General features: G+C 45.4%; 1 protein-coding gene across 1 annotated transcript in view; it reads left to right on the top strand.

The window, feature by feature from the left end:
* PTPRJ (protein tyrosine phosphatase, receptor type J) overlaps positions 1-27,605 on the top strand; it is a 56,122-nt gene that overhangs the window by 23,475 nt on the left and 5,042 nt on the right. The window contains exons 11-24 of the mRNA XM_008051093.2: positions 1,070-1,360; positions 5,736-5,867; positions 7,246-7,456; positions 7,568-7,692; positions 9,094-9,181; positions 11,502-11,543; positions 12,051-12,059; positions 12,164-12,251; positions 13,580-13,670; positions 14,917-14,990; positions 15,096-15,230; positions 18,996-19,115; positions 22,983-23,143; positions 23,896-24,031. Of these exons, the coding sequence (XP_008049284.2) occupies positions 1,070-1,360; positions 5,736-5,867; positions 7,246-7,456; positions 7,568-7,692; positions 9,094-9,181; positions 11,502-11,543; positions 12,051-12,059; positions 12,164-12,251; positions 13,580-13,670; positions 14,917-14,990; positions 15,096-15,230; positions 18,996-19,115; positions 22,983-23,143; positions 23,896-24,031 (1,703 nt within the window). The remainder of the gene's footprint in view (positions 1-1,069; positions 1,361-5,735; positions 5,868-7,245; positions 7,457-7,567; positions 7,693-9,093; positions 9,182-11,501; positions 11,544-12,050; positions 12,060-12,163; positions 12,252-13,579; positions 13,671-14,916; positions 14,991-15,095; positions 15,231-18,995; positions 19,116-22,982; positions 23,144-23,895; positions 24,032-27,605) is intronic.

Below are 27,605 nucleotides of genomic sequence, written 5' to 3' on the forward strand. Positions count from 1 at the left end.
GGGCCACTGCATTCCAGTCTGGGTGACAGAGTGAGACTCCAAATCAAAAAAAAAAAAAAAGGCAGCCCGAGCACGGTAGCTCACACCTATACTCCCAGCACTTTGGGAGGCTGAGGTGAGAGGATTGCCTGAGCCCATGCGTTCGAGAACAGCCTGGGAAACTTGGCGAAGCCTCATCTCTACAATAAATCAAAAAATTAGCCAGGCGTGGTGGCACGTGCCTGTAGTTCCAACTACTTGGAAGACTGAGGCGGAAGGATCACCTCAGCCCAGCAGGTCGAGGCTACGGTGGCTGTGAGCATGCCACACACACACACACACACACACACACACACACACAAAGAATAAAAAAGAAAAAACCACAGCCAACACAAAACACCCAGAACCGGAGGGAAAATGGAGGGGAGAAAGATAGAGTTGGTTTCTTATTGTCGAAGGAAAAGATAATGCCTCAGCAGTTTCAACAAAGGAAAGGGATACTTGGCACTGGGAGAAAAGACACCAGAATGCAAAATTAGGTGGTAACACCCCATTTTCAAGACGAGGAAACTGACACCAGTGTCTGTTGATTATTCACCATGTTGTGTGTATAGTTCAAGTGCCCCTGGCTTGGATTTAGCAAACCTAGGAGCCAGTTTTGCTTCGCCACTTACCAGCCATGTCATCCCCAGCAATCTACTTAAGCTCTGTAAACCTCAGTTGATTCATCTGTCAAATGAGACAGCGTGAACTGTATCTATTCTAGAGGGATTGTCAAGAGGGCCTCAACATGAGACAATGCAGTGAAGAAGTCGGAGTCCGGCCTCTTCCGGGCATCTTGCCCGGTGACCGACATCTGTTGCTTCACTGAGTCCTTAAACAGTCCTGCAGCTAAGGCTCAGAGCGGTTGGTGACTGATCCAGGGTCACGCTGTTTTGTGTTGGCTGATTCGGGGTCAGCCTCTGCCTCTTCCGCCACGCCGCACACCTGTCTCCTCCTCACGATGGACCAGGGCTCTGCTACTCCCTACGTGTCTGTTTGCAAAGGCCATAGTCCCCGGGTCTCATGTTGTGCTGTGCTTGCTTTGCAGATCCTGCACCGGTGGCCTCCTTCCACTGTGACATGGTCCCCAAAGAGCCGTCCTTGGTTCTCCGGTGGGCCTGCCCTCCTGGTGCCAACACAGGCTTCGAGCTGGGGGTCAGCAGTGGTGCCTGGGACAATAGGACACGCCTGGAGAATTGCTCCTCCGAGAACAGCACAGAGTACAGGACAGAAGTCACGTATTTGAATTTTTCTACCTCGTACAACATTAGTGTCACTACGGTGTCCTGTGGGAAGATGGCACCTCCCACGCAAAACACCTGCGTTACTGGCATCACAGGTGGGTTTCATGGTGGAGGCGTCAGATAGCATCGTAGCTACTCCTAGAGAGACTGACACAGCGGGTTCACAAATGTGGCCTAGAAATCTGTTTTTGTTTTTTATTTCCCCTAAGAGGTTTTCTTTTATTGGCACAGACTAGTTTCCCATTCTGTAGAAATTCAGGGTAAAAAGCAGTATAAGAAGCACTCGTTCTTTTACACTCTAAAAATTTCCTTTTGGCTGGGTGTGGTGGCTCACGCCTGTCATCCCAGCACTCAAGGAGGCCGAGGTGAGAGGGTTGCTTGAACCCAGGAGTTTGAGACCAGCCTGGGCAACATAGTGAGACCTCATCTCTACAAAAAATAAAAGAAATAGCTGGATGTGGCCATGTGCTACTTGGGAGGCTGAGGTGGAAGAATTGCCTGAGCCCAAGAGGTTGAAGCTGCTGTGAGCTGTGATCGTGCCACTGCACTCCGGCCTGGGTGACAGAGTGAGACCATGACTCAAAAAAGAAAAAAAAAACAAAACCAAAACAAGAACTAAAAGTTTTCTTTTCTTTACAGAATAACTAATTGCCATGTTTTCTTTGAAGTAATGAGTTCCTTTAGTGTATTGAAAAATCATTTTTATATAAACTTTCAAATACATAGAAAAGTGGAGGATAATAGAATGAATCCCCTACCCGTCATCCCTCAGTGGAATGCCTGCCAGCACGTGGCCTGTCTTGTTTCATGTACATGCCTTCTCCCTTCTCCTGACGGGGTTGCCTTAACCAGTTCTGATCATGACATGTTTTTTTTGTGTTCACCTTATATCATTTCAAGATAGGGACTCATTTTTTTCTTTCTTTCTAATATAGTCACATTAATATTAGCATTACACTTAAAAATTTAACAAGACAAAAAAAATATGATCAGATATTCAGTCAAGACTCACATTTCCCTGGAATCCATGTTAACAAGCCACTGAGCTGTTTTGGGAAACAGCGAATCACTTACTACGCAGGGGTCCGCCTACTTAATCTTTGTGTGTTCCATCTTTTGTGTGTGTGTGCTTGGAAAAATGTCTTTTTAATCTTGGCTTTATTTCTTCTGTCCTTTGCTCCGCGTGTCTTTTTCAAAGTATGCATTTTTGCAGCTCTGTTTCATGATGCCATCTCCTCAATGCCTATTAGCTTTGAAAGAACAGGAATTGTGTCTGATTTTGCACCTTCAGGGCTGGGCACAGTGCCTGGCACAGAGCACAGGAGCTCATCAGAGAGACTTGTTTCTGAAGCTGAACAATATGTGGCAGGGTTGGGTAATGACCACATATCCTCTAGTTCAGTGATCCTCTCACAGTTTTTGACCTGTAGCTTCCTTTCCTTGGGTGAATTCTTATATACGCATTTCACATGCATCACATAGAGAGGAGTCGTGTTTTCTCTAAGGCAGTTTAGAAGCATGGGAGGGATGGGTAGGTTATGGCAGTGGGAGTGATAGGACACTACGGTGGGTGAGGCCAGCGGGGTCCCTGGAGCGTAGGGTTGACGAGAACAGCGGGAGGAGAGGTTGTCCAGGCTTGGTGATGGTGAGCTTACATGCTGCGGGCAGCCTGGGAGTAGTAGAAGCTAGGGACACTTTCTGGCCAGCTGCAAGGTGTAGAGCTGACGGGAAATGCCGGGGCTTGTGCAGACAGGTGACCGTCAGATGTGGCAGCAGTGCCTCCAAGCGGTCACTGCTGTCAGTTACTCGAGGGCTTGCTGAAGATGGTTTAGAACTGCACCATCTGCTAGGAATACCATGTGAGTCCTGTGTATAATTTAATATTTTCCAGAAGCCACATTTCTATTTTTTATTTTATTTTTCTTTGAGTTGGAGTCTCACTCTGTCGCCCAGACTGGAGTGCAGAGGCCGCTCCCGGCCACCGCAGCCTCGACCTGCTGGGCTCCGGCGATCCTTCCGCCTCAGCCTTCCAAGTAGCTGGAACTGCAGGTGCGCGCTACCACACCCGGCTGATTTTTGATTTATTGTAGAGATGAGGTCTCGCCAAGTTGCCAAGGCGGGTCTCGAACCCGCAGGCTCAGGCAATCCGCTCACCTCAGCCTCCCAAAGGCGCGAGATTACAGGCTGAACCACTGAGCCCGGCAGAAGCCACATTTTTAAAAAGTAAAAGGGAGGCCGGGCATGGTGGCTCACGCCTGAAATCCCAGCACTTTGGGAGGCAGAGGCAGGAGGATTGTTTGAGTCCAGGAGCTTGAGATCAGCCTGGGCAACATAGCAAGACTTTGCCTCTACAAAAAAAGAATGCAAAAATTAGCCAGGCGTGATGGTGGCACCTGTCGTCCGAGCTACTCAGGAGGCTGAGGTGGGAAGATCGCCTGAGCCCAGGAGGTTGAGGCTGTGGTAAGCTGGGATCACACCACTGCACTCAAGCCTGGACAACAGAGTAAGACTCTGTCTCCCTGCCCCCCCAACCCTCCCAAAAAAGCTAAAAAGCAACAGCTGAAATTAACACGATAACATTTTATTTAACTCAGTATATCAAGATGTTATCATTTCAGCATGTAATCTGTATAAGGTATCAACAAGATATTTGACCTTTTTTTGCTACTAGTCTGACCTTTTTCTCTAATGTATACTTATAGCATGTTTGAACTTGGACTAGTCACACTGGAAGTTCTCCACAGCTACATGTAGCCGGTGGCTGCCATATGGGACAGCGCAGGTTTAGAGATGACATTGTGGTTGTTTTGGAGTTCAGTTTTCTTAGTCTTCCTCAATCTTAAAAGAATGAGAACAAATCAAACTGCATGCTTGAGTGTGTGGAGAGGGGTTGCCTTTAATTCAGAAAGTTCTTCTTTAGTGTTAATTCAGAGTGTGGTTCTAGAAGCCTGGCTTGGACGGGGACACTATAATTATGAAGGTCACCCAGCAGCGTCTCTGTGTGGACTTTTCTGGTTTCCGGGAAGAGGGTAATTGGGCTTCTCTAGGAAGCATTTTAGACCAACTCCAGCAAATATGGGGACTGTAGTGTGAAGGTCACGGAGCAGGAATGCGGCCAGGTCTCAGGAGGAAGTGTGTTTTCTCCTTATCGCATCTTTGATCCTTCTTCCTGGGCATCTTTGTTCTCAACCAACCAACCGATCCTGGTGCCAAGTTCAAGTGTCTGCATACAAGTCCACACCTTAGAGTTCCGCCCACGCAGCTCTTTCACACTTTCTGTCTCCCACCCCAGTTCTCAGGATAAGGATCCTGCCCATTTTGAGTCAGAAGGGGCTGGGCCACTTGGAAAAGCAGGCTATCTTCAACAGACTAGGATGCTGGCTTTTCACTCTATTGACTATCTCCTTTGCTGTACAGAAACGTTTTAGTTTTATTTACTCCCACTTATCTATTTTTGCTGTTATTGGAGTAATATCCGATAAACCATTGTCAAGACTGACAGAAAGGAACTTTTTTCCCTGTGTTTTTTTTCTTAAAGAATTTTACAGTTTCAGGTCTTATGTTTAAGTCTTGAATCCATTCAGAGTTTATTTTTGTATGTGGTATAAGGTAGAGGTTCAATTTCATTCTTTTAATGTGGATATCCAATTTTTCCAACACTATTTCCTGGAGAGACTGTCTTTCCCCCGTTGTGTGTTCTTGGTGCCCTTGTTGAGGATCAATTGACTGGATATGTGAGAGTTTAATTCTGGTCCCTATTCTGTCCTGTGGGTCTGTATCTTTATACCTTTATTGTAACTGTTTTAATTACCATAGGTTTCCAAATACATTTTGAAATCAGGAATTGTGAGGCCGCCAGCCTTTCTCTTCTTTTTCAAGATCACTTTGGCTATTCTGGATCTTTTATAGTTCCATACGAATTTTAGGATTTTTTTCTATCCTTTAAAAATTGCCATTGGGATTTTGTTGGGGGCAGCATTGAAAGTGTAGATCACTCTGAGTAGTACGGACATTTAAACAATATTAAGTCTTCCAATCCATGGACATGAGATATCTTTTCACTTATTTGTAACTCTTTTAATTTCTTTCGTCAATGTTTTGTTGTTTTCAGTATACCAGTTTTTCACCTCCTTGTTTGTATTCTAATTGTACCTCAATAATATGCTTTAAAAAATAAAATAAAAGCATATACCATTAGAAACAACAGCAACAAAACCAGTCAAAGCTCTGGGCACCCACTCAGGGGGATGTGACTGGACATACTCAAGGGGTCATTGTGAGCCAGATGTGCTTCTCAATGCCCACTGTCTCGCCTCCAGTTTCCTTCCCCGCCTCTTGCATACAGATTTGCACGCGGTCTCCAGGGCAGGGACAGATCTTGAGGCGGACCCCGAAGCACATTCTCTACCTGATAATTCTGCTTCTTCTTTGGTTTGAAATGTGGGGTGATCATGTTTTGTTTTGTTTCAGACCCCCCTCCTCCAGATGGATCCCCTAACGTTACGTCTGTCAGTCACAATTCAGTAAAGGTCAAGTTCAGTGGATTTGAAGCCAGCCACGGACCCATCAAAGCCTACGCCGTCATTCTCACCACTGGGGAAGGTAAGGAGGGGCCTCCATGGGTTACACAGCCCATGAGTGACCCAGTGACTGGAGTGTTTCTCTGCCCACCGAGACATATTCATGGTACAGATACGCGCCTCTCTCTACGTGGCAACCCATGCTAGGAGCTTGCATGAAGAGGAGGGTGAGCTGTTTGTCTGATTGATAGACTTTCTGTAAAGGGCCAGATAGCAAATATTTTAAGTTTCGCAGGTCCCTCAGTCTCTGTTGCAACGATTCAATTCTCCCATTGGGGCGTGAAAGTAGTCAGAAGAGGTACACGAGGGATAAGCTGGGTTGTTCCCATTGAATGTTATTTACAGCAAGCAGTGGCTGGACTTAGCCCGTGGCTTGTAACTTGCCAACCTGTGATCTAGGTTTTTCTTCTCTTTTATGTCACAGGGCATTTCATTTCATTTCATCTCATTTATTTCGTTTCATTATTTATTTCTTTGACTCAGAGTCTCACTTTGTCATATAGCCTGGAGTGCAGTGGCACCGTCGTGGCATACTGCAGCCTTAAGCTCCTGGGTTCAGGTGATCCATCTCAGCCTCCTGAGAAGCTGGGATTACAGGTGTGTGCCACCACGCCAGGCTAATTTTTTGATTTTTTTAAAATAGGGATAGGGTTTACTATGTTGCTCAGGCTGGCCTTGAACTCTTGGGCTCAAGCAGTCCTCCCGCCTCAGCCTCCCAAAGTGCTGGGACTATAGGCGTGAGCCACTGTGCCCACCCATCTTTCTGCTTTTCAACCTTGGGTCTGTTTCAAGCTTTTTGTCACTCTGCTGTGAAGGTTTTCAATGAATTCCAAGCTCAGAGCTTTGCTGAATGAAGAGGGCTGTGTCGCACAGTGGCCAGACTGACCAGTGCCGGCCTGTGATGTGCGAGGCCCCAGGCTCTGAACCAGATACTCTGGGTTGAAATCCAGCTCTGTCTCATAGGTGGTGTGACCTTGGGCAGGTCCCGTTAGCTTTCTGTGCCTTAATTTCCCTGTCTGTAAAATGGAGATGAGAAGCTTGCGTGATGAGATTCATGGGGACACAGTGAGTTCATGGGGACACAGTGAGTTAATGTAGGTAAAGCTCTTAGAGTTTCTTGTAAGTGAAACCTACCACAGAGATATACTTGAGAGGTGGTGGCTAGTGTCATTGTCAGCAGTGTCACCAACACTATTTGGATGTGGGGGGGCGGGGGACTTAAGTTTTTCCCTGCCATCACTTTTTTTTTTTCACTTTTTATGACATTTTATTGAAATTTATTCAGATTATTTAAATTGATCAAAATACTAACCAATTTTCTTATTTTTAAGTTTTATTTTATTATTATTATTTGTCCTGTCATCACTTTCTTATGGTTTTCCTTCCTGGGCCTTTCTCAGCTGGTCACACTTCTGCAGATGTCTTGAAATATACCTACGATGATTTCAAAAAGGGGACCTCGGACACATATGTGACATATCTTGTAAGAACAGAGGAAGAGGGACGTTCTCAGGGCTTGTCTGAGCTCTTGAAATATGAGATCAATGTTGGAAATGAGTCAACCACGCTCGGCTATTACAATGGGAAGCTGGAGCCCCTCGGCTCCTACCGGTACGGTTTTTACTTCTTGCTGTTGGGGGCCAAGCCTCATGAGTGTAGAGTTCCACGTGCCTGTGTTCGGACGTGTCTCAGTGGCCTCTTCTTGCTCTTTGTCATCCGCAGGGCTTGTGTGGCTGGCTTCACCAACATCACCTTTCACCCTCACAATCTCGGACTCATTGATGGGGCAGAGAGCTACGTGTCCTTCAGTCCCTACTCAGACGCTGTCTTCTTGCCCCAGGATCCAGGTAGAGGGGAATCCACAGTCCTGGTGCTGGTTCAGTGGCGTTTTGCTCCAAGTGTCCACAGAAGGCTGCCATCTGCATGCCTCCTTTGGGCCCCCAGGAGGGCTGGTGTGGCCAGCTCTCCCCATCCGAAGTTGAGATGTCACTGGACCATTGGGTTCTCTCAGCCTCATCCTTCGAGGCCCTGCAGCCTGGACCCCACATTCTCCCTTTTCTAAATGCCAGTAGCTCTTCTAATCTGCAGCGATTATTCGGGCCCTTTGTCTCTGTGTGTCCTTGTGTGCCCACGTGACCGGCATGCAGTGTGACTGAGTGCATTGGATCCTTGAATATTAGCATCAGAGGGAGTCACAGAACTTGTCTTATCCAATAACCCTTTTAGAAATAAGGCTGTTGAGGCCCAGAGAGGAAGTAACTTGCCCAGGGTTACACAGTAGCATAGAGGCAGGCCTGAAATTCTGGTATTGGACTCTTTGTCAAGTGCTCCTACCCTTCATCACACAAGCCTAAGTGATCTAAGAGCTTTAGGGACCGAGAGGATACATCTTCTATCTTTAGACCACAGACAAAGGGACCGATTAGCTTTTTTGTTTGTTTGTTTTTGAGTTGAGGTCTCATTCTGTTGCCTAAGTTGCACTGCAGTGGCATGATCATGGCTTACCACAGTCATGATCTTCTGGGCTCAGGCAATCCTTCTGCCTCAGCCTTCCGCGTAACTGGGATTATAGGCAGGCACCACTATGCTTGGCTAAGTTTTTGACTTTTTTTAATAGAGATGAGGTGGTCCAGGCTGGTCTCGAACTCCTGGACTCAAGTAATCCTCCTGCCTTGTCCTCCCAAAGTTTTGGGATTACAGGTGTGAATCACCACGCCCAGCCTTGTCTGTGTGGGTTTTACACCTGGTAGTTATTGGGTGTGGGAAAGGATCCCTGCCCCAGAAGCAAAGTTCAGGAGTTTGCCACACGATTCCCCAACACACCCACGGGCTTCATGTCACCTGAGCATGGTGCCATAGGTGCTTCTGCTCATACGCATGGGTTAGTCTCAAAAAGTGAGAGGCGTCAGGAAAATCTCTGACCTATTCTAGTTTTCTAAATGTGCAGTTGAGGAGACTGAGACCTGGAGAGGAACAGTGCCATTCTCAAGACCATCCAGGTAGTGGCAGACTGGTGACAGGAACCCAGCTCCTGAACACCTGGGCTAGTTTTAGGTACAAAGCTATTTAACTGCCTTCAGTTGTGTGTGTGTGTGTGTGTGTGTGTGTGTGTGTGTGCGCGCGCGCACGCACACACACCTCCCACGCCCCTGAGCCCTCTGGTATGAGGGCCACGGGCTGCTTGTCAGTGCATCGTGTGGTCCTGCGTGAACATCTCTTAAAGTGTCTTTTATCTGGACTTTTCCCAGGTGTCATCTGTGGAGCAGTTTTTGGATGTATCTTTGGTGCCCTGGTTATTGTGGCTGTGGGAGGCTTCATCTTCTGGAGAAAGAAAAGGTGATGCTGCCCATGTTAATAATAATACTCTGCTATTTAAGGAAGCTTTAAAAATTTTTTTTTGAGTTGGGGGTCTCACTCTGTTGCCCAGGCTAGAGTGCGGTGGCATGATCAGGGCTCACTGTAGCTTCACCCTCCTGGGTGCAGATGATCCTTCTGCCTCAGCCTCCAGAATAGCTGGGACCACAGATGTATGCCACCATACCCAGTTAATTTTTTAGTTTTTTTGTAGAGGTGAGGTCTTGCTATGTTGCCCTGGCTGATCTTGAACTTCTGGACTCAAGCAATCTTCCCACCTCAGCCTCCTAAACTGCTGGAATTACAGGTGTGAGCCACCGCACCTAAGGAAGTTTCTTATTATGGAAAATTTCAAATCTTCACAAAAGTGGAAGGAAATAGGGTCATGAGCCGCCATGGTCTCGTCACCCACAGCAATCGGCATCAGGCCAGTCCTATCCCTCTGTACCCCCTAGCGATTCCAGCTGTGGGTAAACACCACAGAGTGGAGTGCTCCTTTTAAGGGGAGTCTGTGTTCACAAATCTGTTTCCTAGGGCTGTGTTAGGAGACTTCATTTCAGAGTTGACTCAGTTTGAATATGGGCTCTATCTCTGACAGGCTGTTGGGAGGCAGATCCTTGGTGTCCTTGTCTGTGATACGGGGATCGTGACTGTGTCTCGCTTGCCAAGCTGAGGAGCACTGGAAAAATAAAGTGCTTTTTGGTGTCTGTGCCCTGCATAGCTATTATTACTATTTATCTGTACAACTGCCCCGCAAGGGAGTGAAACAGTAAAAACAGTAGCCCTTTCCGAGCACTCACTGTGGGCCTGGGTTGGGGCCTTCGTGAATGGTCTCCTTCATGACACTCTGAGAGGTGGGTCTTGTAGCCCTTCTGAAGACACAGAAGCCCAGTTAGGAGGTTGGACGTGGAACTTGAACCTGACCTCTCTCGTCTGACTGTGTAGGGGTGTGAAGCCTGGCTGTTAGCTGGGATTCGTTTGCTGCCAGGTGCTGCCAGACAGGGACGCTCCGTCCTGGCCCAGGCCCAGGCCCCTCACGTGGCCCATACCGGGTCCTGGTGTTGCCCTTGCTCTGCTGAGGTGACAGGCGGTGCACGTGTTCCAGTTTTGATGTTGGATTCTGGTTTGGGGAGGGAGGGGTCAGTGGCTGGGTAAAACCGCTTTATGGTTTCTTGGTAAACAGTAACAGATTTTTTTCCCCCTGCAAAACAAAAATACAGACAAGAAGAGCAAAGGAAGCAGGCCATCCATAATCTAAGCACCCATGCAAAACTCTCTTAGCATTTTGATGTGATTACCACAAACTCACACACAAATTCTTAGGCACATGGGATCACATTATCCATGTGAGTGTCTACTGCTTTATTCACTTGTGACGCAGTGGGCAGCTTCATTTTATCGTTGTTTTAAGTGGGTGTGGAGTATTCAGCTGTATGGAGGCAGCACCATTTATGAATTTCCTGAATGTTTCCGGTTTTTTTTTTTTCTCCTGGCCACAGTTACTTATTTTTGTGCCTAGATCTTTGGGCACATTCACGGTTGTTTCCTTAGGCTACATTCTAAGCTAGGCAGTTATGGCCAGGGGTATGTTTTCCATTTTGATACGAGTTTAGCCAACAGTGCAGAAGCGTGCAGGTGCCTCGCCAACCTGTGAGCTCTGGATCTGACATGTCTTCTGGTTTATTGCTTTAACTCATCACAAAAGCTTTCTCATAAACAGAGTATGAGATACTGAGTTTTGATTTACAGTAAGGTCATGTTGCTGATAAATGTTGACAGGGACTTTTTTTTTTTGAGTCGGAGTCTCACTCTGTCACCCAGGCTGGAGGGCAGTGGCACACTCCCGGCCACCGCAGACGATCCTTCCGCCTCAGCCTTCCTAGTAGCTGGAACTACAGGCACGCGCCAACATGCCCAGTTGATATTTTTTAAATTTACTGTAGAGATGTGGTCTCACCAAATTGCCCGGGCTGGTCTCGAACCTGCGGGCTCAGGCAATCCTCTCACCTCGGCCTCCCAAAGTGCTGGGATTATAGGCATGAGCCACCGCTCCCAGCCACAAGGACTTTTCTAAAGCTGCTTCAGTACGATTTCTTTTCATATTTTTAGGTGACAGAAAAGAAGATAACTTCACAGATCTGTAATCAGCGTTTGCTGCTTGGACCATTAAGCTTAGTGTTAGTGACAGGATTTTGTGTCATCGATGAACTATGCCTGGGGGAAGGCATTTTGTAGAAACACAAAAGGGGGAAACAGAGAATGAAAGTTTTTTGTTTAATGCATCTCTTTTTTTTCAAAACAGGAAAGATGCAAAGAACAACGAAGTGTCCTTTTCTCAAATTAAGTAAGTCATTCAAGCTTTGAGCTTTATTTTAAAACATTTTATCCCCCAATCTGTTCAATGACTGTCTAGAGAATTTTTGGAATTTGCTGTTATGTTTACTGATTGACACACTTGGCCATGATCATCTGAAAGTTCTTGCTAGCTCTATTTTCTGCCAGGAGTCTATGTTTTATGAGTCTCCTGAAGGCAGCTTCCCTGCCATGGTCTACTAGTCTCCCAATAAATACTTATTTTGTGATTTAAAAAAAAATCAAATGGGCTATCAAGATCTAAGGGAAGAGAAAAACTGAAAGTCACAAAGCCAATTAGTTACACTTAGGTTCTAGAAATCAGATTTCCTGATTTACGTTTTAGCGTTTTGTAAATAATAGTACACTGACCACCCCACCCCCCCAAAAAAAATTATACTCTGGTTTTTGTTCTTTTGGGAAGATGTTTACTGTCATCTCCAGAATATGAATGCGTCTTCTAATTGGTTATATTTTTCTTTCCCTTTCTATGATGAAGACCTAAAAAGTGAGTAGTAACTTTCCTTTTTTTTTATAACTTGTGTTTGTCTATTTTGAATTATGAACTTCACTGAATGTAAGAAACCCTAATAAGTTGTTTTGTTTTCTTAGATCTAAGTTAATCAGAGTGGAAAATTTTGAGGCCTATTTTAAGAAACAGCAAGCCGACTCCAACTGTGGGTTCGCAGAGGAGTATGAAGTACGTGGTTGTAAATATTGCGTTTTTATATTTTTCTTGGAAATTACAAAACTGAGATAGAAAGTGGGAACTCAATAAGGGGACTATTTTTTTTTTTTTTTTTTTTTGAGTTGGAGTCTCACTCTGTCCCTCAGGATGAAAGGCAGTGGCACACTCCTGGCCACTGCAGCCTCGACCTCCTGGGCTCAGGTGATCCTTCCGCCTCAGGCTTCCAAGTAGCTGGAACTACAGATAGGCACCACCACACCCAGCTATTTTTTTGATTTCTTGTAGAGATGAGGTCTCAAAGTTGCCCAGGCTGGTCTCAAACTCGTGGGCTCAGGCAGTCCCCTCACCTCAGCCTCCCAAAGTGCTGGGATTATAGGCGTGAGCCACCACGCCTGGCCAGAGGGGACTATTCACCAGAAGAATGAGGAAAGAGTGTGAGCCTTTTAGCACCCCCGTGCTCTGTACCCACCAGCCCCAGGACTAGCCCTTTTCACCATGTCCTGCACACCTGTCCTCCCATGCTGCCCTGTCAGTGTCCCTCCTCTCACGCCCCTGACTTGGCTCACCAATCAGCACTGTGCACACACTGCTTCTTCCATGGCTTTCTCAGACCCCGGTAGGAAGACTTGAATTCTGTGTCCTCAGACTGCCTTGTTCACTTGTGACATGTTGCTGGTTACCATTATTCAGCATTTGTTTAATTCTGCCTTGTCGTAACATGAGTTAGTTCTAGTCAAACCTTTCCGCCATGTGGTTAGCTCTTTGAAAGCAAGGATTGTTCTTTTCCTTTTATTTTAACCTCTGTGTTAGTTTCCAAGGGCTGCCATAACAAAGCGTCACAGACTGGGTGGCTTACAGCTGAAATTTGTTGTCTCAGAGTTCTAGAGGGCAGAAGTTTAAAACCAGGGTGTGGCAGAGTCACGCTCCCTCCTGAGCCCTGGGGAGGCTCCTTCTTGCCTTTCCAGCTTCCGGTAGCCCCAGATGTCCCTTGGTTCTGTGGCAGCATCACTCTGATCTCTGCCTCCTTATTCCCATGGCCATCTCCCCTCGTGTATCTACGACTGTCTCTTTTCCTTTTATAAGGACACCAGTCATATGGGATCAAGGGGCCACCCTCCTCCAGCATGACCTCATTTTAACTTGATTACAACATCTGCAGAGACAGTATTTCCTAATAAGATCCCACTCAGCCACCGGGGGTGAGAAACCCAACGTCTCATCTAGGGGCACAATTGAACTCGTAGCCCCTCCGCATTTTCCACTTTGTTCTGTCACGCTCTGTGCTTGGTAGGAATATTTGGAGTTTAAATAAATGAACAACTCTTTTATTTTGTTCTCAGGATCTGAAGCTTGTTGGAATCAGTCAACCTAAATATGCAGCAGAACTGGCTGAAAACAGAGGAAAGAATCGCTACAATAATGTCCTGCCCTGTAAGTGATTTTCTCCTCAGCATCTTCCCTTTTTTCTGTCCCTGGCCATCACGTCTCTAACAGTAGAGGGGAGGTAATCAGTGAGACTAACTAGACACTTCCATGACCACCCGCTCATTAGTGTACTATGTGCTAAGCACTGTTTTTACGTACATTATGTTTAGTTTCATCCTCATGGCAACCTTATGAAGGGGGCAGAGGAATATTCGTTTTGCAGATCAGGAAAATGAGGCACTGGGTGGTGAAGTGATTCTTGCAAGGTCCCACAGGTAGTGATGGTAAAACCAGGCTTTGGACCAGGTCTGTCTGTCTCATTCATGGAAAAGGGCAGCGTCTTGTGTTCCCTGTGCTGCCCTGAGTGTCTCTGCGTTCACTCCTCTGACCCACTCACCACTCTGTCTCACAGCCTCTTTATTTCAATTTCTATAGTTCTGGAATGAAAGGGGGCAGAGGCCAAACAGGCGGGGGGGGTCACACCTTCCGCTTGTCTAGACACATCTCTAGTGGGCTGAGTGCATTCCACAGCTAGGTATGAATTATATTTAGATTCTTTCCTGTTTTTGAGAATGAACAATGTCTAGCCAGGAGGGATAACAGCAAATTGAGTTTAAGATGAGAGTTGTTTATTACATCGGCCATTAGATGAAGTGTAAATACTTCTCCCTGGAAAGTTCGACGTGGTCTCTCTTTTGTGTGGGAATTAGAGCACAGAGAGAAATGTAAGCAGATCACAGCCATGTTCTGATTTGGCCAAAATGGATAGGCTTTGTGGATAAATTTTACACTAGGATATTTTCTTTTTCATTTAAAGCTATGTTTTTCTTTCCTGGACCAAAACATTAGCTTCTGTTCAGATTCAGCATTTTCTCAGTTTCCTCATTTGTAAAACAAGGTAAAGGCTGGCATGGTGGTTTGAAGAATAAATAAAATGGCTACTAGTAACAGGTTCGTTCTATCTGAGAAGGGGTCTGGTGTGGTGAAGAGCCTGGGCCCTGGGGTCAGGCTGCTCGGGTTCCAGTTCTGACCCTGCCATTCACCAGAGTGAGTGACATGTGACTTCTCTGTGTCACAGTCACATATGGTGGCCCTGAGGATTTAATGAGGTCATCGGGGTGAAATGCCATGCTGTGCATCTTCAAAGACACAAGTTCCACTGTTGAAATTTATATTTCTTTTTTCTCTCCTGTGTACAACTTTCCTAAAACCTTTGCTTATAATGAGGACCTTTTTTCTTTCAATGTCACAGATGACATTTCCCGAGTCAAACTTTCAGTCCAGACCCATTCAACGGACGACTACATCAATGCCAATTACATGCCTGTAAGTGGGGGGATGGGCTCACAGCACTGGAATGTTCTCATGGAATCTTCAGAGCATTCCTCTCTGTTTCTTTGAGGTTGAATGTGCGTTGTTTTCCATTTTTAGGGCTACCATTCCAAGAAAGATTTTATTGCCACACAAGGACCTTTACCTAACACTTTGAAAGATTTTTGGCGTATGGTTTGGGAGAAAAATGTATATGCTGTTATTATGTTGACCAAGTGTGTTGAACAGGGAAGGGTAAGTATCTTTTCTATATTTTTTTCTATTATTTATTTATGTTTTTGCATACTCGGTGCAACTTTTCTATTTTTAAAATTTTGAAATAAAATCAAATTAATTACTTTTTATGGTGGTGGAAGGGCATCTTAAGAACCACTTGTCTCTTTAAAACAATACTCTTAGCTGGGTGTGGTGGCTCACACCTGTAATGCCAGCACTTTGGGAGGTGGAGGTGAGAGGATTGCTTGAGCCCAGGGGTTGAACACCAGCCTGGGCAACTTGGCGAGACCTTGTCTCTACAGTAAATCAGAAAAAAATCAGCCAGGTGTGTTGGCATGCACCTGTGATTCCAGTACTTGGAAGGCTTAGGTGGAAGGATCGCCTGAGCCCAGCAGGCTAAGGCTGCAGTGGCCGTGAGCATGCCACTGAACTCCAGTCTGGGTGATAGAGTAAGACTGACTCAAAAAAAACCCCCCGAAACCAAAAAACAAAAGCAACATTCTCCCGCAGACATTAGCACCTTTATTCCTAGAAACTTGTTTTCTGTCTTTTTTTCCCCCTTAAGAAAAAAGTTTTATGAAACTTAAAAAAAATTCTGTTTTGTCATTACATTTTACTGTGGCTAAATATCAGTGCCCTGTACTTACTAAGTTGCCACTGCTGAAGTCAGCAAAGAGCGGGAGTGGGGTCGGGCCCAGGGGCATCATACAGGCCCGCTCTCCAAGAATCTCCATCCTTCACTGGCTCTGTGGATGTGGGCAAAGCCCCTCACATCTCTAAGCAGTCAGCAGCTTCGCCTCTGAGTCTAGGGATTCATTCGTCAACGTGGCGATTTTTCAAACTGGGGTTTTTAGCACTGGAGCCCTTTCTGTAAGCAAAATCTCAGACTGTCCCTAGCTAAGTCTCAGCGGTCCCCTCTCCCCTGTGGTAGCTTGGAGTCCCTCTGCCACTTCCATCAAATATAAGATTTCTTCCGTTCATAAAGGTCCATGTTTCTTTACGTGGATACAAAGAGAATTGAAAAACACATGCCCAGTTCAAAACTTCTGTGCCCGGGGAATGGAACCTAACTTTGTTCTGTGGGTTTTTTTTTTTTTTTTTTTTAATGTGTAGGCTTGTTCCTTGAGGAAGGGGAGTTGATTTGTTAAGCCAGGGGTTCTCAAACTTGAAGGTCCATCAGCGTCACCCAGAGGGTGGTTCAACCCGTAGAGTTTCTAGTTCAGAAGTGCCTTCTGCCAGTTCCCGGGTGGTACTGATGCTGCCGTTCCAGGAGTGGTGCTTTGAGTGGTGCTGTCCCAGGTGACAGTGGGAACCATCAGGCATCATTGCTTTTAACGCTCTTTATTTCACTTCAAGCTAGCAGATGTTCGTCCAGTCCCCGGTTTGTGTAAGGTCCTTGCTAGGGGCTAGGGGTGGAGGAAGGAAAACAGCAAAGAGCAGTGAGAGACGATGCCCAGCTTCATGTTGCTTGTGCTCCGGAGGGTTGGAGTTCCCTTCGTTACCTCCTGCTTTCATCATCCTGGTGCACTCTTCTGATGAACAGGTTATGGAACTGAAAGAGTATTTTTTCATGAATGTAAATAAACTTCGTAGTACTCTTGAGTTCAGGCCTCGCGCAGTGGCTCATACCTGTAATCCCAGCCCTTTGGGAGGCCGAGGTGGGAGGATTGCTTGAGCTCAGGAGTTCGAGACTAGCCTGGGCAACACAGTGAGACCTCGTCGCTACAAAAAATAAAAAAAATTGGCCAGGTGTAGGTAGTGTGTGCCTGTAGTCACAGCTACTTAGGAGGCTGAGGTGGGAGGAGCTCTTGAGCCCAGGAGTTTGAGGCTGCGGCGAGCTATGATTGTGCCACTGGGCTCCAGCCTGGGTGACAGAGCGAGAACCCGACTCGAAAGCAAAACCAAACCAAAGTACCGTTGAGTCCAATGCCTTGTACATGGAGCATTCTTGGAAATATCTGTTCGATAAGCAAAAAGAATATAGTTAAATAAATGAAGAGCACTAAGGTAAATTTAGATGGGCCCTTGTTTATCTTAAGTTGGGGTAGAAGCAGATGTTATTGACCTTGGGTGAAAGAGAAAGGGAGACGGTGTATTTTCTGCCGTAGACTTGCATACGTGTTGTTTCTTTCCTATGGTGCCCCTGTGAGGTATTGTTATTTTCTAGATGGAGGAAATGAGGCTCGGCCTTTCAGAACTTACCCACAAGGTAGCAGCCAAAATACAGCTGGTAAGAGGCTGGGTTAGGCATCAACTCCATATCCTGGGCCCTTTGAGCAGTGGTCCAGAAACCCAGATCTTTTAAAAAAAATTACAGATCCCATACCCAGAGTCCGAATCTCAGGCGTGCGTTTTTTTTGTTTCTGTTTTCTTTTGAGTCGGCGTCTCACTCCATCGCCCAGGATGGCGTGCAGTGGCACACAGACTCACGGCCACCCCAGTGTTGACCTGCTGGGCTCTGGTGATCCTTCCATCTCAGCCTTCCAAGTGGCCGGAACTACATATGCGTGCTACCACACTCGGCTAATTTTTGATTTATTGTAGAGAGGAGGTCTCACCAGGTTGCTCAGGCAGGTCTCGAACCTGCGGGCTCAGACAGTCCACTCGCCTCGGCCTCCCAAAGTGCTGGGATTCCAGACTGAGCCACCGAGCCCAGCCAGGCATGTGTTTTTAAAACAAATCAAAGTTCTCCGATGAGTCAGATCACCAATAGGTTAGGGAAGCCACCTTCAGCAGAGTACACTTTGGGAAACTGAGTGTGTGTGTGTGTGTGTGTGTGTGTGTGTGTGTGTGTAATCATTTGTCCAACGGGGATTTGGATATTCTTGGAGAATAGTTGATCCTGGTTTTTACTTCTGTTCACATCTGCCCACCAACTTTATAGAAATCAAAGAGCCCAAAATGATTTAATTTGGTCCTCTGTTGATGTGTGTATTTGTATTACAATTGGTGTATATCTGGAAGTATTGGGAAGAGCCTTCATTTCTTCTGGCTGCCTGGGGTTAAGAATCAATCCAAGAAGATGAGTTCAGCGAACAGTTGTGGCATGGCTACTCCAGGGACCAAAGAGAACCGAATGGGGATTCTGTTCCAGGTCAAGGAACAGTGGCTGCTCGACTCTAAATCAATTTTCATGTAGAAATGAGGGCCTAGGGTTGGTAGATCTGATGGTTTAAAATTTTTTTAAATTTTAGATTCGGGGGTACAAGTGCATGTTTGTTACGTGTACATATTGTATCATGCATCCCATGTTCATGGATGGGAAGGGTCAATGTTGTTAAAATGACTACACTGTCCAATGCAACCTGCATATGCAACACAATCCCTATATACCAGCTTCATTTTCCACAAAACAAGAAGAAACAATCCTAAAGTTTATATGGAGCCGAAAAAAGAGCCTGATCTTCTGGTTTTTAAAGAGAAGCCAGAAATCTGTATTTTTGGGAGAACACTCCTAATTTTAAAAGAGTTGCCAAGAATTGTAAATTAAAAAAAAAAAATTCTAAGTTAGATGTGGTGGCATGCACCTGTAGCCCCAACTACTTGAGAGAATGAGGTGGCGGGATTGCTTGAGCCCAGGAGTTGGAGTCCAGCCTAGGTACCATACTGAGACCTGTCTCTAGAAAATAAAATAAAACAATTCTAAGAGTTAAACAGAGTCCAACCAAAGAAATGATTCAGTCCCTGATGCCAGCTTTCAATATCTGGTCTCCCTTGTGAGGTTTTAGTGATGGCAGATGGTGTGATATGAGTCTTTTTATAAAAATAATATTTTTATCCTAGACCAAATGTGAGGAGTACTGGCCCACCAAGCAGTCTCAAGACTACGGGGACATAACTGTGGCAATGACATCAGAAATTGTCCTTCCAGAATGGACCATCAGAGATTTCACTGTGAAAAATGTGAGTAAGACGTCAAGGAGACCTCATAAAATTACCACACATTAACTTTGGGGTGATACTTTTTAGATTAGCACTGACTAATCTGTTTTCTTATGCATCAGAAAATATTTTTGCTTTCTTCTTTATAGACTAAAACAATCCACATCCATATACATTCTGAGGCAACCCCTCAGCTTTACTTTCTTGAGGGGAATTTCATAAATTATTCCTGAATAAAATGAGTCTTAAGAACACGGCTCTAGCCGGGCTCGGTGGCTCAGCCTGTAATCCTGTGCCTTTGGGAGGCTGAGGTGAGTGGATTGCCTGAACCCGCGGGTTCAAGACCTGCCTGGGCAGGCGAGACCTCATCTCTACAATAAATCAAAAAATTACCCGGGCATGGTAGTGTGCGCCTGTAATTCCGGCTACTCGGAAGGCTGAGGCAGAAGGATCACCGGAGCCCAGCAGGTCAAGGTTGCGGTGGCTGGGAGTGGCCACTGCACTCCAGTCTGGGTAACAGAGTGAGACTCCAACTCAAAAAAAAAAAAAAGAACACGGCTCTGTGTCAGTAATTCTTTCCTTTTCATCCATTTCCAGGTGACTTGCTCATAGATTTCTCATCCATACACTATGGCCTTTTTGATTGTTTGGTTGGAAATACTGCATCAGGAACAGCCATTTGCTATAGGAGTGGTTTATAAGTTACATTAATAGGATTCCAGGGTGTATGACATGTCTTCCCTGCCCCCCACAAGTTACAAAAACAAATCCAATTAAATTGTGCAGGCAAACTTGGATGGATTTAGAGTCTATAATACTCAGTGATTTATCACAGAAACAAAGATCTGCATACTACACATCCTCACTCATAAGCAAACCCTGAACATTTATCCTAATACTGTAAGAAGGGGATTGGCAGTAGTTGGACACTGCCAGGGGAATGAGGGGGGAGGCACATAACATCACCATGGGTACCCAAACTTTACCTGCATGGTCACTTACATACCTAACCCCGAATTGTACCCCATATCTTTAAGATAAAAATAATAATTTAAAAAAATCGTGTGGGCATTCTAGGAGGTCAAGTCCATGTGTCTTTTTTCTTTCTTTTAAGGGTTTTTGATGATAGAGGCAGTGCCATGAAGTGCCACTGGTATCTGCTGATGGGTACAAACTGGAATAGTCTGTTGTCACTTATGTCAAAGGCCTAACATTCATTCCTTTCGATCTGGTGGTTCCAGGTTTGAGGCTCTGTCCTGAAGAAATAATCAGAAATACTAGAAAAGGCTTCTTATGCATAAAGATAAACCCCAGCCTTATTTATAATTCGGAAACCATGCAAATATTTAGCTTTTGGAGAGTGGGTAACTAAACTATAACTTGCTTACTGTATCATGGGCCAGCTGTTAAAAAGAATGAGTATGTAGAGTTTAGTTTTCCAAAGGGACATGTTAGAGTAGAATGAAAGGGAAACCTGTGAGGAGGTGAAATTTGCATATTGTGAAGAGTGCATCAAAGAAAAACCCAGAGTTGGATTCAGTGGAGTGCCTCTTAAGGGTATTGGCAGGTTAGGGTCTCGTTTATGAGATTATCCTTGAAGATTACTGTAAGTCATGGATAAAGTGTAGTATATTAAGTACTAATTCTTTACTAATTGCTGTTGTCTCAAAGATTCTGGCCTCAATTAATACTTCAGTTCCTCTTCTGGAGATGCTCTGTTGAAGCTGTTATCTCGCATTGATCTGGCCACCTAAGTAATGCAGCTCACAGTAGTGGACAAACCCTTGAAATAGGTCATGCTTATTTCATTTTTTTTTTGAGTTGGAGTCTCACTCCTTCGCCCAGCCTGGAGTGCAGTGGCATGCACGCGCACGGCCCCCCAGCGTCGACCTTCTGGGCTCCAGTGATTCTTTCACCTCAGCCTTCTGAGTAGCCGGAACTTCAGATGCCTGTTACCATGCCCGGCTATTTTTTATTTGATTGTAGAGATGAGGTCTTGCCAAGTTGTCTGGGCTGGTCTTGAACCCACGGGCTCAGGCAATCCCCTCGCCTCGGCCTCCCAAAGTGCTGGGATTACAGGCTGAGCCACCGAGCCTAGCCAGGCCATGCTTATTTCTATAGACTTTGCCCATCTAAACTGACTGGCTTATTCTTGGTTGCTTCTGCTGCTTGAGGTTTATCCTTGTGGAAGTGAATTGTGGATGGAGTTGGCAATAAAAATTGCCATTACTATTAATCTTTTTTATTAAATAAACTCCAGACTTTATTCAGGTTTCATGCTTTTCCACTGTTTCAGGATCTGATCCAGGATACGTGGCATTTACTAAAATATTATTATTAGTATTATTTTAATTTTTTTTTGAGTTGGAGTCTCACTCTGTTGCCCAGGCTGGAGGGCAGTGGTACACTCACGGCCACCACAGCCTCGACCTGCTGGGCTTAGGCGATCCTTCTGATTCAGCCTTCTAAGTAACTGGAACTACAGGCACACGCCACCATGCCTGGCTACTTTTTTTGATTTAATGTAGAGATGAGGCCTCGCCAAGTTGCCCAGGCTGGTCTCGTACCCGTGGGCTCGGGCAGTCCTCTCACCTTGGCCTCCCAAAGTGCTTGGATTATAGGCCACCATGCCTGGCCAAAATATTGTTTTTTAATTGTACAAAATACACAAATACATTTTCCCTTTGGACAATGAGACCATTTCAGATCCAGCTGACAAGTTTCCTTTGACTGTCACCCTTGACCTGAGCCCCCGTGCCCCTCAGCAGAGATAATACCAAGAATAACACTTGTTCTTTTCCTCCTTCTCCTCCTCTCCCTCCCTTTTTCTCCTCTCCATCTCTCTTCCTTCTTCTCCCCATCCCCCACATGCCTCATCTCTCTTCGGATGAGTACTTTTGGTGAAATTTGTGGCTGTGAGGTTTATCTGCGAGGAGACCTTCCACTCCTTCTTCTCTCCCCCATTTTTCCTTGCTGTTTTCCAAATTTCAAATACTGTAAATTCACTGCTTTTAGAGTGAATATATGTTTTAAAATCATGAGTGTCAAAGGATGGCTGTCAGAAGGAGATGTAAATGCCTGCAGCCCAGACATAGGTCACACGGGTAAAGTCAGTCCCCGGATATGGGCATAATGAGAACAGTAGGGTCAGGGACCGGCCTGGCCCCAGCCGGTGTGGCGTTCTGGCCATTGAAGGTGCCTGCTTTGGTCTGAGGTAGGAAGTTAGCCTGTGGAATAACTAACTCTGTTATAACCTGGTCCACTTTCGATTGTCTGTCAGATGTGGAGATGGATGGCTTTTTTGGGTGGGTGGGGCCCTTTTTCAAACCCTTTGCAGTTCTAAGTATTGACTTGCTAGTGGCCTGATCCTTTATTAGATCTTCTGGAGGACATGGTGAATTATGAGGTCCTTCTTGCTTGTGCTTGTGTAAATTATTTTTGGTTTTATGGTCCGTGACGTTCCCAGGTGGAATCGGGGATGGGGCTTATGATGCTCTCAGGAGGTGCAGGTGTAAGAATGTGAGTAGGTTATTGGCTAGCAGCTGTGGGGGGGAAGGGAAGCCATCCGAACTCAGAATTGGAGGACACGCGATATCTGCCACATTAAATCAGTATCGAGGAAGTCACGCCACTTCTCTGAGTCTCTGCTGTGTCATATTAAAGGGAGGCAATAAGCCCCCCTTTTGGGAGTATTATGAGGGTTTGATGAGCAAGATAACATCTGTGTAAGCTTGTTATCAGCTGTTGTGCAGAGGTAGAATTCTAGAATTCTAATTTTTCATCATCACTGCTCCTGGTGAGAACACAGGCTCTGTTTGGTTTCCCTTGTCTTTTTGTTGTTGGGCAGGCCTCCTTTCTCTCTGGATCTAACCTTTTTTTGGTTTTTAGATCCTGACAAGTGAGAGTCACCCTCTACGACAGTTCCATTTCACCTCCTGGCCAGACCACGGCGTTCCTGACACCACTGACCTGCTCCTCAACTTTCGGTACCTTGTTCGTGACTATATGAAGCAGAGTCCCCCAGAATCGCCAATTCTGGTGCACTGCAGGTATGTGAATGGCACGTCATGTGTAACAGGTTTCATAATTGCATATCTATGAGCACTTTACAAAAACAAGGCATAGGTAAGGGGGAATGCGGCAGGCACTAATGACATCAACAGAGGTTTGGGTAAGGACTCACTCCCTAAGTCCCGAGACTCTAGAACAAGAGTTGGCAAACGGTAGCCCGTGGGCCAAATCTGGTCAGCTGCCTGTTTTTGTAAATAAAATTTTACTGGAACACAGCCGTGTTCCTTTACTTATGTCTTGCTATGGTTGCTTTCGTGCTGTGGTGGCAGAAAGAGACTATATGGTCTGCAAAGCTGAAGATCCTTACTCTCTGGCTCTTGACAGAACATGTTTGCTGACCCCTTAGTCTAGACAACGAGAAGTTACCTTTGAAGCTAAAGGAATTAATTTAAGACAGAAGAAAGGAGGGCCTCGGCTACCCTGTGGGGAACTCATTGACGAGACTTCCCATCCTGGGTTATGGTGGCAACTTGAGTGGGGGTGAGATTTAAGGAGCTCTCGCCAGGTGTCTTGTCTGTGGTAGCTGACTTGGAGTCAGTTTGGGACTTAGGCCTCAGTCCCAGGCTAGTCTGACTTGCAGGGGTTTCAGTCGCGCAAGTGTTTACCGATCCTGGGCCTTGCCCTCAGTGGGTGAGGGTGGAAGAAGGCAAGGTGTCTGCACCAATGGGGGATTCGAGAGGATCGCGGTAGAGGTAACACACTGTCATGTGCTCACTCCCTTTCTTTTCAGTGCTGGGGTTGGAAGAACAGGCACTTTCATTGCCATTGATCGTCTTATCTACCAGATAGAGAATGAGAGCACTGTGGATGTGTATGGGATTGTGTATGACCTTCGAATGCACAGACCTTTAATGGTGCAGACGGAGGTGAGGCCAAGTTCTGTGTCTTACATTCCATCCTCCCTATCTGTTTTTTTTTTTTCCTTCCTGAGTTGATGTCTTATTCTGTTGCCTAAACTGGAGTGCAGTGGCACAATCACAGCTCACTGCAGTCTCAACCTCCTGGACTCAGGCGATCCGTTCACCTCAATCTCCCTAGTAGCTGGGATTACAGGCGTGTGACCACGCCCAGCTAATTTTTTTTTGTTTTTCATAGAGACAGAGTCTCGCTGTGTTGCCCAGGCTGGTCTCCAACTCCTGAGCTCAAGCACTCCTCCCGCCTCAGCCCCCCAAGCTGCTGGGATTACAGGTGTGAATCATCATGCCCAGCCTCTTCCTATCTGTTTTTAAAAGGTTCCATTGAATCACACACCAATGTTAATATTTTTCCCTTCCAGATGTTTCTGGCTCTTTGCTGTGAAATAGCACTGGATTAAACTGACTTGAAATTAAATTACTTGATACAAGTGACATAGTAGTATTGATATGAGAAACCGAGCTGCAAAATGAGATGGTTTTAGGATTTTTTACCTTGCTGCCTCTGATGGATCAAAAAATCTTAGGGTGTCTCTTGAATTTTGGTTTCTGGGCTTTAAACATATAAAACCGGTATTTTTTACTCTTTGTTTCTAAGAAGGTCTGACCATCTTTAAAATAAGTTAATGAAACAGATTTAGCAAACCTTAATGATAAGTAGTAGCATAATGGGCCAGTCATGGTGGCTCATGCCTGAATTCCCAGCACTTTGGGAGGCTGAGGTGGGAGGATCTCTTGAGACTAGGAGTTCAAGACCGGCTTGGGCAACATAGTGAGATTCTATCTCTTAAAAAAAAGAAAAAAGAAAAATAGCGTAAGACTTCCTAAGCAATAATACAGCAATTCATCCTCACCCAGCCTTGTAACGTTAAAGAATATCCGTCGTCATAGCAGCAGAAGGATGGCTGACTAGTGCAGAAAATGAATGCTTAATATCTAAGGTATAATTTCTGTAAGACCACTGGATTTGGCTTTCCCTGAAATGTGAGCAGTGAACAGTATTTTCAAGGCATATATATATTTTTTGAGTTGGAGTCTCACTCTGTCACCCAGACTGGAGTGCAGTGGCCGCTCCGCTGAAGCCTTGACCTGCTGGGCTCTGGCGATCCTCCCGCCTCAGCCTTCTGGAATTACAGGTGCATGCTACTATGCCTGGCTAATTTTTTATTTATTGTAGAGATGAGGTCTCGCCAAGTTGCCCAGGCGGGTCTCGGACCCGCAGGCTCAGGCAATCCATTCACCTCAGCCTCCCAAAGCCCTGGGATTACAGGCTGAGCCATGGAATCTGGCTCCAAGGCATGTTTTTGACAGAACATATTGGAAGTAGCCTTCCTCAAAAGAGTGAATGTGCCTTCACAAGGATGAGGGCAGAATATTAATTTTGTATCATGCTGTTGCCCTGTACAGATTTAGAACTCAGTGAATATGTGCTGTGTTTTTGAGTCCAGCGGGGAATGTTCCAGAGGCCTGGCTACATTGTGTGCTTTGGGGTGAGCTCTGTGTCTGTGATGGGAAGAGTGAAACCCACCTCCTGTGTTGGCCAGAAGAGAGATTTTCTTTTTTCTGCTATAAGTATATAGAGTGTTCCTCAGTCTCCTGTGATTTTTTGAGAAACAGAATTCTTTTTTTTTTATAATCAATATTTTTTGTTATGATATTGTGGGGTACAGTTAAGGGCTCGGCATACAAATATGCTTCATTCAGGCACCCTTGTTGATAAGAGGTCTCTCCCCATCCCTAGACAGATGTTTACTACCATTAATCCCTTCTCCCTTCCCCTCCCTACCCCCTCATAGTTTCCCACCACTATCAGTCATTTTCTTAGGGTAATACGTTGGATGATCAAGGTCCACTATATGAGTGAGAACATGTGATACTCAGATCTTTGTTTCTGTGAGAGGTCACTCAGTATTGTAGATTCTAGTTCCATATAGGTTGCTGCGAAATTCATAATTTGGTTCTTTTTTATGGCTGCATAGTATTTCATCATGTATATGTGCCACATTTTTTTAATCCAGTCCTCTTTTGACGGACAGCATGGTTGCTTCCAGGTTCTTGCTATGGTGAACAATGCTGCGATAAACATACATGTGCAGGTATCTTTTTGATAGAGTGATTTGAGTTCTTCAGCGTATATTCCCAGTAGGGGGATTGCGGGTCATATGGGAGGTCAATATTTAGAGCTTTTAGGAATCGCCACACGTTTTCCACAGAGGTTGTATTACTTTGCACTCCCACCAACAGTGTATAAGTGCTCCCTTTTCACCACCACCCTCTCCAGCAACTGTTATTTTTTGAGTTATTGATAATTGCCATTCTGACTGGAGTTAGGTGGTATCTCAGTGTGGTTTTGAGTTGCATCTCCCTGATGATTAGTGAGGTTGAACATTTATTTCTTCATGTGTCTGTTGGCTGCTCGGATGTCTTCTTTTGTGAAGTGTCTGTTCATATCTTTTCCCCATTTTATAATGGGGTTGTTTGTTTTTTTCTTTTCAGCACGTTTGAGTTCCTTGTAGATCCAAGATGTTAAGCCTTTGTCAGACCTGGAGTTGGCAAATACTTTTTCCCAGTCTGTAGGCTGTCTCCCTGCTCTCTTGATGGTTTCTTTGGCTTTGCAGAAGCTTGTCAGTTTAATGAGGTCCCACTTGTCTATCTTATCTCTTATGGCCTATGGATTTCAGTTTTTGTTCGGGAATTGGATGCCAGTTCCAATTTCCATGAGGGTATGTCCTTCATTTTCTAAGGTTCTTATGGTTTGAGGTTTTACATTTAGGTTTCTGATCCATTTAGAGTTAATTTTTGTGTATGGGGATAGATAGGGGTCCTGTTTCTATCTTCTGCATGTGGTCAGCCAGTTTTCCCAGCACCATTTCCTGAATAGGTTCTCCTCTCCCCAGTAGTAGGTGGTGGAGGCTTTGTCAAAGATGAGTTGGTTGAGAAATTGAGGTTTTGCTTCTGGAAGCTCAATTCTATTCCATTGGTCTATATACCTTTTCCTGTACCAATACCAAGCTGTTGTGATGATTGTAGCTTTATAGTAAAGTTTGAAGTCTGGTAATGTGATACCACCTGGTTTTTTTTTTTTTTTTTTTTTTTTTTTGCTGAGGATTGTTCTGGCTATTCTTGGTCGTTTGTGTTTCTTTTCTTTTCTTTTGAGTTGGAGTCTCACTCTGTCACCCAGACTGGAGTGCAGTGGCTGCTCCTGGCCACTGCAGCCTTGACCTGCTGGGCTCTGGCGATCCTTCCGCCTCAGCCTTCCAAGTAGCTGGAACTACAGGTGCGTGCTACAACGCCTGGCTAAATTTTGATTTATTGTAGAGATGAGGTCTCGCCAAGTTGCCCGGGTGGGTCTCGAACCTGCGGGCTCAGGCAATCCACTCACCTCAGCCTCCCAAGGTGCGGGATTACAGGCTGAGCCACTGAGCCCGGCTTGTTTGTGTTTCCATATGAATTCCTGCGTTGTTTTTTCTAGGTCTGAGAAGAATGTTGCTGGTAATTTGATGGGTATTGCATTAAATCTGTAGAT

Source organism: Carlito syrichta, unplaced genomic scaffold, assembly GCF_000164805.1.
Source record: "Carlito syrichta isolate Samal-C Ts95f unplaced genomic scaffold, Tarsius_syrichta-2.0.1 Scaffold163154, whole genome shotgun sequence".
NCBI classification, from domain to species: Eukaryota; Metazoa; Chordata; class Mammalia; order Primates; family Tarsiidae; genus Carlito; species Carlito syrichta.